Below are 19,927 nucleotides of genomic sequence, written 5' to 3'. Positions count from 1 at the left end.
TATACAGTGTATATTGACAAAATTAAAAAAAAAAAAAAATACAAATCTTTCCATGAATTTTTGGAAGTGCCCTCATATGAGGCCAATGTCAAAGCTAGCTTTCCAAGAGACACAGCAAGACCCAGTTTTTGCTTTCCTATTTTTATTTTGAGAAATAACCTTATTATTCTGTCTACAGGATGCAGGAGTATCACTTTGACCAAGTTTCTACTTCCATTCAAACTTATATTAAAAATAATTCAAATCACATACTTGGTAAAGCTCTGGCCATTTTTTCATGGCCTGGAAAACTGCTCTCTGCTGCTTCAGCAGGGGAAAAATCAGTCTTCTATACACTGTTTTTATACTACATTTGGGATTTTTACATCATAACTTTAATGGCTAAACTCTTATTTTAAAATAGTAGTATTAATGATGGCTGGTTAATAGATAACAAAAGAACATAAGTGAAATCAATATGTCATCATGGCATTAAACTCCAAAAACAAGGACTATGTACATAATAGATTTATTCTGTGATTAGCACAGTGTCTTACACATAGTAGGTGCTTAATAAATATTTTTTACTCATTGCTCTCTAATCTTATCCCATCTTCAGTGACAGTGACAATGTCTTAGTACAAAACTTTCCATTTCCTTCTATTAATACTATTCTTATTTCCTTAGTAGATGTCCTTTTCTTCCATTCTATCTTCTGACCAAATGCAATACAACTTTTCTCTTCTTATCCTCAATATCAATCAGAGCTTTGTTGTTTTCACTTTAACACTGACATTACACAGTCAGTAGGAGTAAGGCTAGCCCTACCTAGGAGAAAATAAACGATGTATATGTATGTTTTAAGGTTTTAGAACTGAAAATAACCACATCTCTAAATGGGAATAAAAATTATATCATATTAATGATTAAGAAGAAAGTTGATTCCAACCTCTTGAGACATAAACGCAAGCATGAGGATTACGAGCGGAAACAAATCCATAGTCCAGAAGCAGCCGGTGGTTATCATGTGGGCCATAGCAGATGAATACCTCTTCATGTTTTCTACAACTTGATGCCGTTCTAATTTCATAACAGCGGGTTTCCTCATTAAATGCTGCTTTTACCTAGAAAGGAAAATTGTTAGAGTTTTTTAAAGCAAAGCATAAAACTAAACAGCTGACTCAGTTATTGTATCAATTTAAGTCAGGTGCAGCTTTTAAACACTCATCAATGAACTTAACCACATGTGGGAAAAGGCCACTCCTGCCCTTCAGCCTGTTTCTTTTGCCTCAACTTCACCCCCTTGGTGAGGGAGAGAGTCCTGCTCTGGGGTTCTGAGGATGACCAAACACATGACACCCAACACTGGACAGATGAGATCGACAGCACTTTATCAGTCACATAAACTGAGCGCCTGGGGGAGGAAGACATAGCAGTGCCAAAGAGCTTTATCTGTAAAAAGCCAGAGAGTACATATTTTAGGCTTTGCCAGCCCGATGTGGTCTCTGTGGCGAGTTGTTGTTTTATTACAATCCTGTAAACTGTAAAAACCAGTCTTAGCTCAAGGCCCTCTGGCCACATGCCCACAGGCCGTAGTCTGTGGTCCCCCTACAGTAGTAGACTATGAAATCTCTGGTTTGAAGCATAATTGCACCAAAAGCCCCAATAAAAATAAAGTCACACCAATGGGGACTGACTGAATCCCTCAGTCTAGCATCCTACACAGCCCTGACATTATTTCAACATCAACCACAGACAAACTCATCTAACCTCAGGCTCCTTTGCTTCAGATTGTTAAAAATGCATCTTTCTACAAAAATAACATGCCAGGGGATTGTCCTGGGGCTAAGAAAGCATAGCAGGACCTCCCTAAGCTCTTTGCTCCCTGGCATGTGAGCTAACAAGGTGTCATCAGTCTTCTCACGGTGGCATGTCATGTGAAGGGGACAACACAGGCACAGATCTTAGCCATGTGCCTCCACAGTGTACCCCAAATGGGTGACAGTTGAGCTGAAAGATGGACTCCTCTTTTCCCTCAAGCCAGGCCTTGACCCCATCATGCCCTGCAAATACATTCATCTCCTATATGTGTCACGTGGGGAAACGACTGGGGAAGAGGAGATCTGTGATCCTACCCCAAAACGAGATTCTTTTATGATTTCCCAGACCCTGTTCCCCACAAATATTCATCCATTCAGTAAACATTTACTAAACACCTACTAAGTGCTAGGCCCTGCCCTGAGCACTGGGGTTACAAAGAGCAACAAGACAAAGTCCCTGCCCTCAGAAACTTCAGAGTTCAGTGGGAGAAGGAGCAAGTCAATGAGTGATCAGAGCAAAGATAAATGCTCTGACAGTTATGCCACCAAGTGTAAAGTGAAGGGACAAGGAAGCAAACTAGACCTCAGTCCCCGTCTGAAAGGAGGAAGGAGAACTCCGCACCACAGGTCGCTGATAAAGGCAGTCCAGGGGACATGGCACAGAGCTCTGCAGGCCTGGTGAGCAGAGTAGTGAAATGGGACAAAGAAAAAGCATGAAAGGAGGGACAATGGGGTCAGGAAGAAAGACAGGAGCACACCTGACAGCAGGTTGGTCTAACAGGTTTATCTGAAGCCAGCTAAATCTCTCCCTATGGTTTTGCTCACTATTCAAAGTCATGGGTTCTACATGTTGGAATCCTTCCTATCAAACCAGAACATGTGTCCCCTTGTCAGCTTCTCACCTGGACGTGTGGGCTATGATTCAGCAGGTCAAGGTATGGAGCAAGCGCACAGGTATCTGGCTCTGAAGAAAGGCATTCCTGCCGCCTGCACCTCAGGTACACAGCTCTGGTGTTGACAGTGCACCAAGCCCACAGGAGGGCACTGTAGCTGAAGATGCTGTCAACAGCCTCTGCAAACAGAGGTTGCAGGGAAGAGAAAAAGTCTCTGGAAGACGCAAAGAACTCCTGCACGCAGGCCCTCTGCTGTTCGGCCTTTTCTTTTAAAGGTTTGGGAAGAAGATTCACCACTTCTGGCTCCAAACAAACAGGGCAGGTGTAAGCCTTAGGTAAGATCTCCAGGTAAGGCTTCCAGAGAGACCTGTCCCCCGCATGCTTTTCTGAAACTAAAAAGGTGCACAGAGCCAGCAGAGGAGACGGAGGAGGCTTCCACCTTTTAAAATTAAAAATCAGTTTAAAGAAATTATTTTTGTTCAAAAGATGAAATAAGCAAAGCAGTTTGTTTTGCTGCCCAGAAAGATGCTCAAACTGCCAACACACTCTGAGTTTACTCAGTGGACCCAAGAGAGTTCCTTCCTTCCCTAAGGCTTTTTCTCTCCAGAGCACACCCCCAAAACAAGAGCTCTGAACAAGCCATATTTATGTCAGAAAAATTGACTCACTAACCCAAGTTCCAGGCTGTCTGCAAGAAATTTCTTTTTGCGAAAAACCTCTTTACTTTCAACGTGGTTCTCCAGTTTTAAAGCTTTTGACATAATTCATTTATTTCAACTGGACAGAGATATAAAACACGGTAGGGGAAAAAACTGGTGGAAAGAACTTCGACCTACACCATCCATTATAGTAACCACTGGAGTACATGTAGCTATTAAATTAAAATTTTAATTATGTAAAATTAAATAATATTTAAAATTAAATTCCTCAGCTAACATTTCAAGAGCTCAACAGCTATCTGTGGCTAGTGGCTACCATATTGGAAAACACAGAGTAAAAACCTCTTGTCATTGCCAAAAGTTCTATTGCATGGCACTGAGACCAAAAATTAAATATGCTCATTATATATTCATTGCAGTTCTAAAACTTTTATTCCTAAACTTACCTGCTTTATTACAAATGACATATAATAACACAGAGGCTCTTCAACTTATGATGGGGTTATATCCCAATAAACCCATCATAAGTTGAAAATAGTTAAAATGCATTTAATACACCTAACCTACCAAACATCACAGCTTAGCCTAGCCTACCTTAAATGTGCTCAGAATACTTACATTAGCCTACAGTTGGGCAAAATCATCTAACACAAAGCCTATTTCATAATAAAGTTCTATTTAGGCATAGAAGAGAAGAGAGGAATTGAATATCTCATGTAATTTGCAATGGTTTCTCACCATCATAAAGTCAAAAAACCTTAAGTTGAACCATCATAAGTTAGGGACCATTTGTATTTTTCTTGTGCACAATTATCAATAAAAAGATCTCATGTTGCATGAATGTAAAGAAGTTTTCATTAATCCTTCAAAGTTTAGACTCTTATATTACCAAACATTCTACTCAAAATTTCAGAATGATCAGAAAATATTAATACCAAGAGCATACCTGCCTCTACTCAGGCCTATAAAGGTGCATTAGCCCTCTTCCCAAGAATATGCTAGGGGAAAAAAGAGTCCAAAAGTCACCTTGGGTTATGAAACAGTACAATCTTGCAACCCTCCTAATTTAGAAATCCCTTCTGCTGAGGCTCTCACCCACTCTTTCCTCAGAGGTGCCCCAAAACAAAGGCTTACCATAACTTGAGCCAGAAAATAGAGCTCAACTCCCATATCAGCCTCCTCTCTTCCATGTCTAAATAAAACTAATGATTTCATAATGTCAACAGCTCTTCATAGTTGAAGAATTCAAGCAAGTACAATGAGGGTAAAAATAAAAATGAGATTAACATTTGTCAAGACCCACTACAATGGAGGAGAACAGGCTATGATTTACATATATTATCCCATTTAATCTTCATTTTCTAGTTAAGAAGGGATCAGGATTCATTCCCACATCCCGGGCATCTCATTAAAAACCTTAAAAATGTAGTCTATGATGAATTAAGAACAAACTTCCTAGAAAAGAGTAAACCTTTCAGATATTTATTAGCTATCCAAGGGGCTAGGTCCAAATGACCTGTGCCTTAGATGACATAGTTGCCAATGAGAGACTCTCAGGGAGAAGCACTTGCACCAGATGAGTATGCGTGTGGTAACTTACTTAGTAATGTACACCCCTAAGTAGCTTCGAATCACTGTGTCCGTGGTGAGCAGGCAACTCTCCGGCAATGAAATAATAATCTCTCCCTCCTTGCCAAAAAGAAAGTAAAGTTTAGGATGTCCATGTTTTGGGAAGGACCTTGAGGATGAGTTTTGTAAAGCTCTGCACCATAATCATCTACCAAGAACCCAGTATAACCCAACCACAAACCACCAATGGACTCGCTCCCAACTCCCTCAGTCAGCAGATACAGAGCTGCTCCAACACTAGGTACTACAACCCCAGAAGGAAATAAAGGTTAGTTACATGATCGATACCCACCACTAATCTTTCACCAGAACAGAATGTGGAAACACTTTGACAACTCAAATCACATTGTTCCTTTACTTTCGTATGCTAGAAAATAGTGCTACCTAGGGGGAAACAGGCAGAAATCACGAAGAAAACTCTGTCCAGTGAAACCCAAGGGACCAGGCAATGGTCTACTCTCTACATAACCTGTGCTAACTAGCTAGAGAAAGGGCAGCCTACCTAACACAATGAGGATCTAATTCTACTGCTTGCAAAAACATAGTTTTCAGTTTCTCCCACTGAGATAGAACAATAGATAGAAAATTTAAGATGTAAAGTAACAGATACCAGAAACAAATACAGCAGTAAGAAGCTAGATGTAAGATCCTGCTCTCATTTTAACTGGCATCTAAGTTGGTTAAAAATCTCAGCCAAAAATCTTCTGCATTCAATTTCTGCTGTCCTCCTCTGTAAAGCAACATTAAGCTGGATGATCACTACAGTTCCTTCCAGCTCTGACATCCCATTACTTTCTGCTTTAAAAAAAACACTTAATAAATGGGCTATCTCTTGATTGGGGCATATCTCTTTACCATCAAAATGCATCAAACTCTACACTTAAGATCTGTGCATTTCCCTACAGGTAAAATATGTCTCAATTTTCAAAAAGTTTAATTAGAAAGTCATATTTGAAAGTACACATGAAGCAAATGCTAATTATCATTTCATGATCTAAACAAAAACTAGTCATTGTTACTGCTGTATATATATGAAAGATATATTTCTCCTCCCCAAATTCTACTACAGAATAAAGTCAATTTATACCTTCCTCAAAAAATAAAAATATTCCACAAAAATGTGAATGTACCTAACACTACTGAACTGTACACTTAAAAAAGGCTAAGATGATAAATTTTATGTTACATAGATTTCACCACAATTAAAAAATTTTAAATAATAAAAACAGCATAATAAAATTACAACATTAAAAGGTACCATACTTTAGGTTAAACATATATACACAGTTGAGATTAAAATAAATTAAATTAAGGAATTAAAAATAAAGATAATTTTTAAATAAATAAGAAAACCTTTAAAATAAAGGAAGGAATTCATTTCTAGCTTTACAGTAAATTGTGCATTACGTATCCTTTAAAATAGCACAGAAAGAACTAAAAGGGACCTTAGAGATCATCTACATCATTTACCTCATCTTACAGGTGAAAAAACAGATGCCAAGAGGATTAGGAGTCTTGTTCTGGGTCCCACAGACAGTAGAAGGTCATCCTGGGACAGGGTCCGAGGCCTCCTCCCACCACTTGCCTGGGTTCTACTAACCATGCTATGCACAGCCTCTCAGATCTGAAATATGATCTGGTTTATAAAATTTGTATAAGACTGCTATTGCCTGCCCCACACACCTTCTCTCCTCCTCATTAACAGAATCCCATTTGGGGACGCCCTCCCCCGCCGGCAGTTAGCCAGGCTGTGTACCTGACCACTGGCCACTGAGAGCGGGGCTAGAATTTCCTTAAAGTGATGAAGCCTGCCCTTCCTCACCCCTTGCTCCCTCCTGCTGCTCCTGCTTTAAGAGCCTCACCCTGGATCTGAGGGTGTGGGGTTCTCTTAGGGATCTAACAAAGAGCTGGAAGGAGTATGGAACTCTGATGGCCGTGGGACTGCCTACTCCAGCCTTGTTTCTATGAGAGCAAAATAAACTTCGTGCTGTTTCAGCACTGTGACTTTGGGCTTGTCTTTTATATGCAGAAAACTTAATCCTAGTTGACAGAATTGTATTCTAACACATCCATTGGATAAGTAAGAAATGCCTGAATGTCTGAAATAGTTTTAGTTCACTTGATTTGAACCACAAAAACAAAGCAGCAAAATCAACACTGGGCTTCAAGGATAAAATAGAAATTCTCACCTGCAAGGATGTTCTGCTCAGCAGCCCTCTTCCTGTACCTAGCAAAGACGGAAAAAGGGTAAATTCTACTATGCCTTCAAGGTCCTTGTACTGGATTGAATTATGTCCCCCCAAAACTCATTGAAGCTTGAATTGTATTCCCCAAGTTTTATGTATTAGAAACTTAGCCCCCACTGAGACTGTTAAGAGCATGGGAAATCCTATTATGGTGATTGAAAGGTGGAGCCTTGAAGAGGTGATTGGATTGTAGGACACTCACTGAGACTGTTAAGAGCATGGGAAATCCTATTATGGTGATTGAAAGGTGGAGCCTTGAAGAGGTGATTGGATTGTAGGACACTGTAGTAGTGAATGGATTAAAAATGGTGGTCCGGGGTGTGGTTCGGAGGGCTTTAAAAGAAGAGGAGAGTCTATCTTTCTCTCTCTGCTCTGTTTCCACAACTTGCAATGTGAGTCCCCTAGGTCACTGTTGCCACCACCAGATGGACTTTGGACTTCCCAGCCTCAGAAACTGTAAGCAAATAAACTTCATTTTCTTTACAAATTACCCAGTTCCATGTACTTTGTTACAGCAACACAAAATGGACTAATACAGTCCTAGACACCACTTAGAATAAAAAATATGAATGAATTTCAAAATGACACAAAGCTGATGCTAGGAGTCTCACAGCCTTTGACTCCCAGGGAAATGGAGTCTGGAAGCTATGGTGGAAAATATCCTGACCTCTTTGTGGGTTCATAATCCTTGAAGGGCTAAGTAAGCTTCAGAATTGGAACTTGGAGACCACCACAGATTTTATACAGATCTGCTTCTGGGTCTCCTGCAGGAACCTTCAAGTTGGACTCTCTCCCCTGGGACCTACCAGCTGGCAGGGAGAAGGGCCCTACTCCTAATGCCCACCCCTTCAGGCCACCTTTACCCACTCCCAGACTCAGCCTTCCCCAGTAATGATACTGATTGACTGGCCAGTAAACCCCACCCTGGTCCCACAAAGCCTGCAGCCTACCTCCCCCCCTCCCTGACCAGGTAACCCATTAGCTGGGCTCTCCATAACCTGGGTGAGTGTGGATGAGCCAGGGCCAGCTGCTCCTGTGAGCCAGGGCTCTGGCTGGAGCAGTCACAACAGTAACTACAACAGCTGCACTGTTAACACTCCTCCAACTTACAGAAGTTTAGCCCTTCTTGCCCAAGTTTCCCCTCCTGGAACACAGTCAGATGGACACTAAAAGGATGCTCAGATGACAGCTTTTCTGTGAAGCACAGGTATTAAATGACCATAAAAGGCCTAGAGTATTAATCTCTCCATATTCATAGTTGTTGACCTTTTTTCTCTCAGCTGAGAGGGAATATAAGGCAGCAAAAAATCAGTCACTACAGGACCACTGCCCAAAGTCAACACGTCTAACTGACTCATGAGAGAAACTTTACACCCATCAACTCACTCAGCCAGGGGCACAAATGGGAAATCACTTATCTTGGGGGATATATGAGGAAGTTAATGCGTAATAACTTCGTATAGCATACATTATACGAAGTTATACGAGTGAGGGAGAGAGTCCTGCTCTGGGGTTCTGAGGATGACCAAACACATGACACCCAACACTGGACAGATGAGATCGACAGCACTTTATCAGTCACATAAACTGAGCGCCTGGGGGAGGAAGACATAGCAGTGCCAAAGAGCTTTATCTGTAAAAAGCCAGAGAGTACATATTTTAGGCTTTGCCAGCCCGATGTGGTCTCTGTGGCGAGTTGTTGTTTTATTACAATCCTGTAAACTGTAAAAACCAGTCTTAGCTCAAGGCCCTCTGGCCACATGCCCACAGGCCGTAGTCTGTGGTCCCCCTACAGTAGTAGACTATGAAATCTCTGGTTTGAAGCATAATTGCACCAAAAGCCCCAATAAAAATAAAGTCACACCAATGGGGACTGACTGAATCCCTCTGTCTAGCATCCTACACAGCCCTGACATTATTTCAACATCAACCACAGACAAACTCATCTAACCTCAGGCTCCTTTGCTTCAGATTGTTAAAAATGCATCTTTCTACAAAAATAACATGCCAGGGGATTGTCCTGGGGCTAAGAAAGCATAGCAGGACCTCCCTAAGCTCTTTGCTCCCTGGCATGTGAGCTAACAAGGTGTCATCAGTCTTCTCACGGTACTTTTAATTAAAAAAAAACTAAAAAGTATTAACATGCATACAAAAAACTGGAAGGTTATATACCAAAATATTAACAGAATTCACTTCTGTTCAGTGATTAAATATTTTTCCTTTGCTTTTGTGTATTTTTAAAACATGATTATTTCTGGGGAAAAAAAATCCAAAAAAAACCAAGGTACTGAAAAGAAGAATAGTTGCTAAATGCCAAGAGTCAGAAACCCAAGAAGCCAAGCCAGGAGCCCAGCAATCAAGGTCTGGTCCAGCAAGGGTGACAGCCTTCTGATCCAAGCCCAGGACAGGTCCAGCAGGGGTGACAGTGGTCAAGCCCAGGGCCAGAACATTGTTTTTTTCTTTTCCCACTGGAATGCTATTTATCAGACCATTTCCTCAGTGTACTTAACATTTAATGGGACTCTGTGAATATTAACTGGCACAACAGCAAAATGATGCTAGCACCCCTGGTTTTGAATTGCTACAAATTGGAGCTATTTTGTTGTTTATACTATTCAAAACACACTAGAAATCAAGTGCACCTATAATAAAAAGCCCACCTGACTGAATAACTGATTTTGCTATTATTTTTCTGACCTCTGTTCATTTTCTTCAATCTGCAAGAGGTAATTTTTCTAAGAAACTAACATTAAGGCATGCTGAGCACTGTCTGATGGCTTGGCTTTAAGTCTACCAACAGTTGGCACTTTCTCCTAAGTACTCTGCAGAGTAGGAAGGGCTTACCAAAATCTGAACCACGAGGAACTCAAGCAGTTACACAGTAAAAAAACAAACAACCCAATTAAAAAATGGGCAAAGGAACTGAATAGATATTTTTCGAAGGAAGATACACAAATGGTCAATAGGTACATGAAAAAATGTTCAACATCACTAGTCATCAGGGAAATGCAAGTTAAAACCACATTGAGATATCATCTCACCCAGTTAGACTGGCTATAATCAAAAAGAATGAGAATAACAAATGCTGGCAAGGGTGTGGAGAGAAGGGAACGCTCCTACACTGTTGCTGGGACTATAAATTAGTACAACTACTATGGAAAACAGTATGAAGGTTTCTCAAAACAACTACAGATAGATCTTCCATACGATCCAGCAATCCTACTTCTGGGTATATACCCAGAGGAATGGAAAACATCATGTCAAAGGGATACCTGCACTCCCATGTTCATCACAGCTCTGTTCACAATAACCAAGATATGGAATCAACCTAAATGTCCATCGATGGATGACTGGATAAGGAAACTATGGTATATATACACCATGGAATACCACTCTGCCATAAAAAACAATGAAATTCTCCCATTTGCAACAACATGGATGAGCCTGGAGAAACTTATGTTGAGTGAAATAAGCAAAGCACAGAGGGATAAATACCGCATGTCCTCTCTCATAAGTGGGAGCGAAGAGATAAAGAAGAAAGGAAAGAAAGACCACAGTGGTGCATTGGACTTGCACAGGGAGAGAACATACCTAGGGATACAAAGTGGAGCGGGGGAAGGGGGATAGGGAGGGAAGTCAGGGATAATTGAGAGGATAATTGGGTGAGTGACAAGGGGTATAATCACAATTTGTGGTAATGGACATGCTGCCAGTATGGATCTGGCCATCACATCTTAGGCACAAGTGGTGACAATTTGCTTTGTACCCCATGAATATCATAACCAATAGAAACAAAACAAACAAAAAAACCAAAATCTGAACCACCATGAAATAAACAAATCTGAATGACAAGTATTACCATTTTTGTGTTTTTTTAAAAAAGATGTTTGCTAAGTTATCAAATGGAGAATAGCAGAATACTATACCTATACTTGTGTAAATAAGGCTCGAAAATCTCAATTGTGCTTCCCTTCCCTACCCCACCCCCACGATGTTAACAGTACTAAGGATACATCATTCAAATAATGACAAATAACCCAAATTTCTTGCTCTTAAAAAACAAAACAAAACTGAGAAAGGCTCATTGTTTTAAAAATCAGGAATATATAAAAGTGATGCCACCTTTATCCTAAGTTGCTTGTTAGGTATTTCCCAAAGCTCTTTGCCCTTTTATACTGTGGCATTTTTAGGAGGAGTCAAAAGATACCATTAAGATCCAAGAAATAAATAAAACCAAAAAATAAGATGAAACTATTTTCTGCATTACCACCACCTGTCCAGTACACTATATCACCTTTTACAGCACATTAGTATAGCGATCCAGGCCACAAGAACATTCACATATCAGGAAGCAAAAATACAAAAAATTATATTAAAACAATGACACAAAAATTTTTTTTTGGGGGGGGAATATTTAAAATTAAAATACTGTATCATCACAATAAAGACCCGAACAATTCCTTGCTTTGTCTTTGGGTAACTAAGAAATATTAAAGTCTGCTTTATATCCCCAAAATAAGACTTGCTAGAAATAAGATTGTTCAGTGCTTACAACCCAAGTCAATTTATATTGTTAGATCAATCCAAAGTATAAAGGCTAAAAAATTCATTTGTTAGAGCAAGGGAAAAGAAATCCACTTCAGGACAAAGTTATCCAAAATGAAAATGTGTGATTTCAGTGAGAGAACTACCTGTTGTCAGATGATTTCTAATGATTTTAAAGATTTTGGATTTCTCAACTTTCTCGGTTTTCTGGTAGCTGAATCTACTGACTCCTCCTCTCTTTCTTTTTTTTTTAAAGATGCCTGGTAACAGGATGTTAACCCTTGACATGGTGTCGTCAGCACCACGCTCTCCCAAGTGAGCCACGGGCAGGCCCCTCCTCCTCTCTTTCTATGCTTGCTTTCATTGCTGTTTACGTTCAGATCAACAAAAGGAGTCACCTTGAAACCGAATAACAGAGAAATTTAAGGCAAATTTAAGTACTAACATTAAAGATCAGCTTCAGAGAATGGGAATCATACACTCGTACATATGGCTTACATGCTTCCTGGGCTGACTTATGAAGGATGCAGTTCTTTTCAATCAATTTTTCAAGCTGTGACTGAATATCAGAAATTTTGGACCAGGAAAAGTAAAATTCACTTAATGGAACCTTGGATTGCTTCAAGTAATGACGGTAAACCCAATTCTTCTGGGCACAAAATGAGCAAGGCATGCCCTCTTTCGTTCAGGCCTTTGGCTGTCCTACCCACACAGTAAATATATTATATTCCTTAGGGTCATCTGGAGGATCATACTGAACATTCCGGTCAACTTCAGGAATATCCAGCCCTCTCACAGTCACATCTATACACAACAACATCCCTGAATCTGCACTGCAGAACTGGAAGAGAATTAGTTGTACGCTTATTTTGCTTCTGCCTTCCATGAATGGTCAATTCAGACAGATCAGTGTGGTCAGCAACTCGTAGCTGAACTCATATTTCACAGATTTTCAGTTCTTCTTAAGGAATGTAAAAAGCAGAAGAAATCTCTTTTCAGAGGGATAAACATATCCCTGCTCAAGACCATCCACACTGATTTAGCTTTATCATCATTAACGCCAACATACAATGGTTCCTTTTTCAGAGAAATCCTCTCCAAGTCTTCAACTTTTCGAGTTGTATGGCAAGAAAGAGCATGGTCTATCTATGTATTGGCAGAAGTTTAATAATTTCCTTTAATTACTCTTCAAATTCAACATCCAAGATACAATCAGACTCATCAATAACCAGACATTGTTGGTTTTTATACATAAACCCTGGGCTATTCTGCATATGATCCAGGAGACAGCCACAATGATGATCCCATTAGCAAGTTTCTGTGCTTTAGCAGATCTGTTACTGCCACCCATTATCAAACCACACATGTGAACATGATGAGTCATAAGCTCCTAAGGACACCAAAAGTCTGCATGGCCAGGTCTCTAGTAGGTGAGAGAACTCCTGTTCCATTCCTGGGCATGATCTTTAACTTAACAATAAGTTTAACCACAGGGATGAGAAATGCCAGGGTTTTGCCACTGCCTGTTTTTGCAGCTGCAAGAAGATCTCTGCCTTCCAGAAGTGGTCTGATACTTTTATGCAGAATTTCAGTCCTGCTCCTAAGGCCTATTACTTCTACTGTCTTCAGAGTGTTTTCATTGATAAGATTAGCTAGAGAAGCAATGAAGTATCTTCAACAGCTCCTGTCAGTCCCAGGGGCAGGCTGGGCTCTTCACTGTCCCCTTCCTCGCTATCTGGCTTCTCCACACTGTTTTGTTTCTCCAAGAGCCCCAGCCCCGCCGCCTTCTCATTCCCCTTTGTTTTCAGTTTTTGCTTTTTTTGTATCAGGCCCAGCATCCTTCACCATTTTTTCTCTTTTTCTTCTTTTTTGATTCTGCATTGGGAGACTGTGTTGCTGTTTCTCCACTGGTTAATACGGTGGATTTCTGAAGGGATTTTTTAACTTTTACCTTTTCCACTGTTTCTTTAGACATGTCTCCATTTTGGGCTTCTGAGGAGCCCATTATAGAACATTTCAGGGATTTTTTAACTCTTCCAACTTCCACAGTTTCTTCAGACAAATCTCCATTTTGAGTTTCCAACAGGCTCACATGGAGGCCCCTGCAGCTTTAGGTTTTGCTGCGGCCATCTGAGCTTCCGCTTCTCAATCTTGCGCAGGAGTTTCCTGAGACTTGCCACCGGAGAAGGGCCTTCACCAAGGCGCCACTGCACAGCTACTCAACTCTCAGGGCTGAAGTTTCTCATTCTCCAATTTTTAATTTTATTTTATCATTTTTAAATTTCTCTCCACAAGCCACTCAAATTTATTTTTAGAACAAAGTGAAGAACAATAATACAGTGAGGAGGCAGAAAGCGCAACACACAGCAGTAGATGTGTTCCCAGAGAGAATACAGCCCACCTGCAAAAATCGCCCCCACTTTCCGCATGGCTCTCAGGTAAGAAAGGTCAGGAGAACAGATCTTACCAGGAAAACGGGCAGGTGTTAAGTTTCTATCTTCAAACTTCCTATCTTTCAGCCACTTCTTTAGCTCTATGAATTCAGCCTTGTAGCTCTCACTCACTAATCAGGAAAGAAGAAAACAAATGGGGATTAAAATCACTATTATAATCAGATCACCACTTTAAAAAAATATCTCTGATGAAATGTATCAGGTAGACAGATCATAAAAGGGAATAAATTTTTATAAAAAAAGTAATGCAGACTAAAACAACAGAACCATAAACCATATGATCATCTCAATAGATGTAAAAAAAGCATTTAATAAAATCCAACATCCATTATGACAAAAATTGTCAGCAAACTGAGATAGAAGGAAATGTCCTCAATCTGATAAAAAAAAAATCTAACAAAAAAAATAAAGCTGACATATTTAATGGTGAAAAACTGAGTGTTTTCCTCCTAAGATGAGAAATAAGACAAGAATGTCTGACCTCATTTTATTCAATATTATACTGGCAGCTTAGCCAATGTGATAGGCAAGAAAAATAAATAAAAGGAAACCAATTGGAAAAAAAGAAGTAAAAGTGTCTATTTTCTGAAGACATGAACATCTATGGAGAAAAATTTGATGGAGTCTACAAAAAAGCTACCAAATACATGAGGTTAGCAAGGTTGCAGGATATAAAATCAATATACAAAAAAAATCAATTCAATAAACAATCAAAATTCAAAATTTACCATTTGTAATAGCATCAAAAAATATAAAATTCTTAAGAAATAAATCTGACAAAACCTATATACCCAAACTACAAAGCACTACTGAGAGGAATTAAATGATACATAAGAAATAGACTGTTCTGGACTGAATGCTTGTGCCCCCCCTCCCCCCCCAATTCACAAATTAAAGCCCTAACCCCCAATGTGATAACATTTGGAAACAGGGCCTTTGGGAGATAATTAAGGTTACATGAGGTAATGAGGGTGGGGCCTTTATTATGATGGAATTAGTGGTAAGAGGAAGAGAGAGAGATCTCACTCTCTCCTCCTCATGTGAGAAGGCAGCTGTCTACAAGCCAGGAAGAGAGCTCTCATCAGGAACCAAACAAGCCAGCTCCTTGATCTTAAACTTCCCAGCCTCCAGAAATGTGATAAATAAATGTCTATTGTTTAAGCCACCCAGTCAATGATATTTTGTTATGGCAGCCCAAGCTGACTAAGACCTAGACTGAAGTAGATTCTGACCAAGTTAAATGTATATGGTAAACCCTAAAGCTATCACTAAGAAAATAACTCAAAAAAATATAGTGAAAAGACATTAAAGAAATTAAAACATTACATAAGAAAATATTGACTTAATGCAAAAGAAAACAGTAAAGGAGAAATAGAGGCACAAAAAAGATATGAGACATATAGAAAACAAAATGTAAAATGGCAGATGTAAATCCAACTATTATCAATAGTAACGTTAAAAGCAAATGGATTAAGAGCCGGCCCATGGCTCTCTCAGGAGAGTGCGGTGCTGATAACACCAAGGCCATGGTTTCGGATCCTATACAGGGATGGCCGGTTCGCTCACTGGCTGAGCATGGTGCTGACAACACCAAGCCAAAGATCCCCTTCCAGTCATCTTCAAAAAAAAAAAAAAAAGCAAATGGATTAAGAAATCCAGTAAAATAGCACAGTTTGCAAGCCTAGATAAAAAACAAGACCCAACTACATATCCTGTCTACAGGAGATACTTTAGATTCAAAGATACAGAGATTGAAAGTGAAAGGATGGAAAAAGATATATCACACAAACCACCACGAGAAAGCTAGACTCGCTATACTAATAAAGACTTTAAAGACTTTAAAACAAAATTTCACTAGAGATAAAGAGGGACATTTTGTAATAATTAAAGAGTCAATCCAGGGCTGGCCCATGGCTCACTTGGGAGAGTGTGGTACTGATAACACCAAGGCCACGGGTTCGGATTCCTATATAGGCATGGCCGGTTAGCTCACTTTGGAGAGCGTGGTGCTGACAACACCAAGTCAAGGGATAAGATCCCCTTATCAGTCATCTTTTTAAAAAAATAAAAAAAGAGTCAATCCATTAGGAAGATATAACAATTACAGACATATGTGAACCTAACAATGGAGCCCCAAAATACATAAAGCAAAACTGACAAGATTAAAGGAAGAAGTGCACAGTTCTACAACAATACTTGGAGACTTTAAGACCCTACTTTCAATAACAGGTAGAACAAATGGACAGAAGGTCAACAAGGAAATAGAAGACCTGAACAACACAACAAAACAGCCAGACACACCACCCAACAGGAGCAGAACATACATTTTTCTCAATTGCACATGAAACATTCACTAAAATAGGCTATATACCAGGCCATAAAACAAGCCTCAATCAATTTGAAAATACTGATTTTGTACAAATTATGTATTCCAATAACAGTGGAATGAAATTTGAATTTAATAACAGCAGGAAATTGGTAAATTCACAAATATGTGGAAATTAAACAATACATTCCTAAATCACCAATAGGTTAAAGAAGAAATCACAAGAGAAATTAGAAAACACAGTTGACCCTTCAACAACACGGGTTTGAACTGCACAGGTCTACTTATATGTGTATTTTCTTCAAATATATATACAGAAGAGGGGCAAGGCACCAGTGGCACCACAACTTGGTCAGGGACTGGTAGGGCACCTCAGAAACCCACTACGTAGCCTCGTGTGTACTGGGGCCAGCTGTAGCTGCTACATGCCACCTGCATGTTCTCTAGCCATGCTGGCATCCCTGGGTTGCCCGCTCCAGCTGCTGCTGGGCTTTGTGCCACCTTCAGGGGCCGAGCTGACTTCCCACAGGGTACTCAGCACTGGCAAGCCTCATTCCAACACAGGGCAAAAAAAAATACACAGGAATTTTCAACTAGGGAAGAGAGTCAAGGTCAGTGCCTCTAATCCCCACATTGTTTAAAGGTCAACTGTACTTTGAGATGAATGAAAATGAAGACTTATCAGATGGAATCTTATAAGAATACAGTTACAGCAGTAGTTAGAGGGAAATTTATAGCTATAAACCCCTACGTTAAACAAGAAGATCTCAAATCAATAACCTAAATAAATGGAGAGATATACCCTGTTTATGGACTGAATGATTAAATATTTTTAAGACGCCAATTCTCCCCAAATTGATCAATTGATTCAATGCAATCCTAATGAAAATTCAAGAAGACTTTTGTGTAGGAAACTCATGAGCTGATTCCAAAACTCACATGAAAATGAAAAAGACCTAAAATAGCCAAAATGACTCTGAAATACTGATTTTAATATTTACTATAAAACCACAGGAATAAATTTAGTATAATATTGTCTAATATTATACTAACTAGCATACATTGTCTAAGATAGACAAATAGATCAATGGAACAGGATAAAAAATCGACCCACACATATATGAATAACTGATTTTTGACAAAGTGCAAAGGCAATTCATTGGAGAAAAGATAGTTCTTTCAATAAATGATGCTTGAACAACTGGATCTCTCTCCATAAGCCAAAATAAATAAATTTCTCCATACCTTGAACTACATATAAAAATTAATTCAAAATGAATCATTAATCAGCAAGCCTAAAACCATAATTTCTGAAAGAAAACACAGGAGAACATCTTTATGACCTTGAGTTAGGCAAAGATTTCTTGGATACAGTACCAAAAGCAAGATCCATAAGAACAAACTGGTAAATCAGACTTCGTCAAAATTAAAAATGCTCTTCAGAACATATTGCTAAAGAGAATGAAAAGATAAACCACAAACTGACAGAAAATATTTGCAAATCACATATCTGACAAAGGACTTGTATCCAGAATACCTAAAGAACTTTCATTAACCAAGAAAAAGAAAACAGATGGCCCAAAAAAGACACGAGCAAAAGATTTAAACAGACAGTTAACCAAAGAATGCCTGTACAAGAGTCATCAGGAATATACAAATCAAAACTACAATGACACTACTTTACACCTATTAGGATGACCATAATCAAAAAGATAGAAATAACACATGTTGGCCAGTACGTGGAGCAACTGGAACTCTCATAAACTGCTGGTGAGAATATAAAATAGTACAACCACTTCAAAAAAGTTTTAAAGTTTCTTTAAAAGTTAAGTATACATCTACCAAATGTCCAGCCACTCCACTCCTAGGTAGTTATCCAAGAGAAAAGCAAGCATATGTCCATGCAAAGACGTGTACACAAACATCCGTAGCAGCTTTACTTGTAATAGCCAAAGATTGAAAATAATCTAAATATCCATTGTCGGGGAGGAAAAACTTCTACCCTCATAGGTTAGTGCCTGGGAGCTTGTGAATTAAGCTGACAAAAGACAAATTAGCAAGAAAAAAGACAGATTTTTATTCACCTATGTACACAAAGAAAAATGTGACTCAGGGAGGCAGTTAGAATATGGTGCTTATATACCATCTACTAGGGTACGGGGACCGGGAGATGGTGCTAATGGGAAGACAAATGACTTTTAGGAAAGATAAATGGGATCTTAGAAGAATAAATGGGAGATATAATAGTTTTGTGACAATGTTCGTTTAGGTGATTTCTTTTTTTTTTTTTAAAAAGATGACCGGTAAGGGGATCTCAACCCTTGGCTTGGTGTTGTCAGCACCACGCTCAGCCAGTGAGCAAACCGGCCATCCCTATATGGGATCCGAACCCGGGGCCTTGGTGTTATCAGCACCGCACTCTACCGAGTGAGCCACGGGCCGGCCCGTTTAGGTGATTTCTTATCCCAGTACCAACTTCTCATCTCTAGTGATAGGAGTCAATCTTCTGTGGTTGTAAAACTCCACAGTTTTGGGGGGGCTCTCCTTTTAGGCAATGAGGAAAGTTCAGGGGAAAAAAGCTTTACAGAATATACACAATACATGAATCCTTCCACCATCAACAGGATAAACAAACCATGAAATACATCCAGCACTAAAAAAGAATGAACTATGGATACATGTAACAATTATTATTACGGAATTATTTCAAAATAAGTATGCTAAGTAAAAGAAGCCAGATTTTTTTAAAAGTACACTATGTGATTTTATTTACACAAAACTCTATAAAATGTAAACTAATCTATAGTGACAGAAAGCAGATCAGCAAGTTGCCTAGGGATGGGTGGAGTGAGGGTTCAGAGAGGAATTCCCAAGGGAAACAGGGACACTTCGTGGGGTGATGGATATGTTGACTATTTTGATTGTGGCGATGGTTTCATGTGTATATGAAATATATCAAATTACAAAATATGTCAAAATATATCAAATTACACACTTTAAATATGAGACATTTGTTATGACAATTATACTCAAAAGATCATATTTTTTAAAAAATCAGTTTAAGACATAGGCTCCCAAAATGTTATCAAAAACTAGAGAACAGATTTTACAGCAAGGGCAATAAATTGGTAAGCATTTAATGAGCAACTACTACACACACAGCACTATGCTAACCACTATGGACACTTTAAATATGAGACATTTGTTATGACAATTATACTCAAAAGATTATATTTTTTAAAAAATCAGTTTAAGACATAGGCTCCCAAAATGTTATCAAAAACTAGAGAACAGATTTTACAGCAAGGGCAATAAATTGGTAAGCATTTAATGAGCAACTACTACACACACAGCACTATGCTAACCACTATGGGGAA

General features: G+C 39.2%; 1 protein-coding gene and 1 pseudogene across 1 annotated transcript in view; both read right to left on the bottom strand.

Moving 5' to 3' along the window:
• Positions 1–2,719: 2,719 nt before the first annotated feature.
• Positions 2,720–19,927, bottom strand: part of SETD4 (SET domain containing 4) — a 22,285-nt gene continuing 5,077 nt past the window's right edge. The window contains exons 3-5 of the mRNA XM_008575718.1: positions 14,239–14,334; positions 7,170–7,207; positions 2,720–2,871 (exon numbers count right to left, since the gene is read on the bottom strand). Of these exons, the coding sequence (XP_008573940.1) occupies positions 2,794–2,871; positions 7,170–7,207; positions 14,239–14,334 (212 nt within the window). The 3' untranslated portion in view covers positions 2,720–2,793. The remainder of the gene's footprint in view (positions 2,872–7,169; positions 7,208–14,238; positions 14,335–19,927) is intronic.
• Positions 11,902–14,200, bottom strand: LOC103592864 (annotated as a pseudogene).

The sequence above is a fragment of the Galeopterus variegatus genome, unplaced genomic scaffold, assembly GCF_000696425.1.
Source record: "Galeopterus variegatus unplaced genomic scaffold, G_variegatus-3.0.2 Scaffold1226, whole genome shotgun sequence".
NCBI classification, from domain to species: domain Eukaryota; kingdom Metazoa; phylum Chordata; class Mammalia; order Dermoptera; family Cynocephalidae; genus Galeopterus; species Galeopterus variegatus.
This window is presented reverse-complemented; position numbering and strand designations above follow the sequence as displayed.